This window comes from Solanum stenotomum, chromosome 1, assembly GCF_019186545.1.
Source record: "Solanum stenotomum isolate F172 chromosome 1, ASM1918654v1, whole genome shotgun sequence".
NCBI lineage: Eukaryota > Viridiplantae > Streptophyta > Magnoliopsida > Solanales > Solanaceae > Solanum > Solanum stenotomum.
This window is the reverse complement of record NC_064282.1, coordinates 1,539,382-1,541,341: the sequence shown is the minus strand read 5'-3', so window position 1 is coordinate 1,541,341 and position 1,960 is coordinate 1,539,382. Positions and strand designations below refer to the sequence as shown.

Genomic DNA, 1,960 nt, shown 5'->3' with positions numbered 1-1,960 from the left:
AATCTGTTAATTATTCGTATCAAATCCTGAAAATTTGATTCTCATTATATTTCATAAGGGATCTATTCTCTCTCATTGATAAATCTAAAACTACCATTGACATTTCAAAATATTTTATTTAAACAAATTATTGAAGGGATCAACATTTCTAAAAATGCAAACACATAATAAATGAGTATAATTTTCAAAATATAGAGAGTACTATTTTTTGATAAAAATATCTTTAAAATATTAATGTATTAAAATTTAAACAACCATTTAATACCAAATATTTGCAACTCCTAATCCATTTTTGTAGATTATTAAACTTTTTACTTGTTATTTTTTAAATTTTAATTCATGTTTGACTGAGTATAATTTTCAAAATATATGCAAAATATAGAGAGTAGTATTTTTGATAAAAATATCTTAAAATATTAATGTATTAAAAGTTGAACTACCATTTAATACCAAATATTTGCAACTCTTAATCCATTTTTGTAGAGTATTAAACTTTTTAGTTGTGATAAAAAATATATTTAATTCATGTTTGACTGAGCTTTCAAAAATAATTAATTGTATTTTTTCCCTGTTATATTTTGTTTCCGATACCATTAATTAGTACTGGATAAACGCCTGTTGAAAAGGTAAATATTAACAAGCAAGAGTTTTACCATTTCAAAGATCCAAATAATCACATTTATCTTATCTTATCTTTCAATGATTTTAAAAGAAAATCCACAGAGAGATAGTTGTAATGTGGGGTCCACAGCGGCAACTAATCATAATCACTTTTTCTCTGCCCATCACATGGGTAATATCCTCAACTATTAAGGACAATTTCGTCTTTTCATTTATTCAGTCTATCCTTATTAAGAACCAATTCTCATATACTTTTTCATATTAAACAAACAATAAAACTCTCTTCTTAGTGTTTACTCACAACTCACTCCCTCCATTCTTCTACACATTAATTAGTTGTATTTGATTGTTGGAGATGTCGCCTGAGATCGGAAAATTCAACAGGATTCGTTGCATTGTAAGGATTAGTCAGATGCTCCGACAATGGAAGAGAAGAGCTATATCTTCTTCATCTAAACGCATAGCTTCTGATATACCTGCCGGACACGTAGCGATCTCGGTAGGCAGTAATTGCCGGAGATTCGTGGTGCGAGCAAAGTATTTGAATCATCCGATTTTCAGGAAGCTATTGACTCAGGCGGAGGAAGAGTATGGTTTCTCTAACCATGGAACTTTGGCTATACCTTGCGATGAGTTTTTATTCGAGGAGATCCTTAGGTTCGTCTCTCGATCTGGATCCAGTAATTGGAATTGTTCGTTAAATATCGATGATTTTCAGAAATCATGCCATGCAAGGTACAGGAATAGTATGGAGAATTTTGGTGAATCTCGAGCGTTACTGGGTGGATCTACTGAAAAACCAGTGTGTTAAAAAAACATTTGAGTTTAATTTAGGAGTAGAAAATTTGTGATGTTGCAGATGGAGATGGCGAAAAAAGAATTGAGTCATCCCGAAATGTTTTGCTGACAGACTCCAGATTATAAAGAGTGTCTGTTACGTGAGAATTACAAAAGTAGGGAATCGAATTGTGAAAGTTCAAGTGGCGACTAATGGAGCTATGAAAATTACCTAATTATGTTATTCTTTTCTGAAATTTACGTTATACGTATTTTTTTTTTCTTTGTTCAAGAAAAAGTTGTAAAACTTAATACTTAATTACGTAATTGATATATTACTCTTGAAGATTTTCATTTTGTATTTTTTTTTTTGTGATGGAAAAGTATGAGATTTGGCTTTTGATTTGATGATAGCGAGCATCGAAGAGAATAATGTTGAATGGCGTGAATATTCTTAGATGTCAATGTATCACTCGATGTGATTTGGGCGGTTAGTGGTCCTTCGTGAGTGGTGGTCCTTATCGTTGTTTGAGTGTTAGTTCACGCTTAAAATTTCACAGCA

At 31.1% G+C, this 1,960-nt stretch overlaps 1 protein-coding gene across 1 annotated transcript; it reads left to right on the top strand.

Moving 5' to 3' along the window:
- The first annotated feature begins 918 nt into the window (after window positions 1-918).
- Window positions 919-1,759, top strand: LOC125841507 (auxin-induced protein 6B-like). The gene has a single exon (XM_049520661.1). The coding sequence runs from the start codon at window positions 977-979 to the stop codon at window positions 1,430-1,432; it is 456 nt and encodes a 151-aa protein (XP_049376618.1). The 5' UTR covers window positions 919-976; the 3' UTR covers window positions 1,433-1,759.
- The last annotated feature ends 201 nt before the right edge of the window (window positions 1,760-1,960 follow it).

What these genes read in the sequence shown, in the direction of transcription:
- LOC125841507 (XM_049520661.1), top strand. Translation starts at nt 977, where the DNA reads ATGTCGCCTGAGATCGGAAAATTCAACAGGATTCGTTGCATTGTAAGG.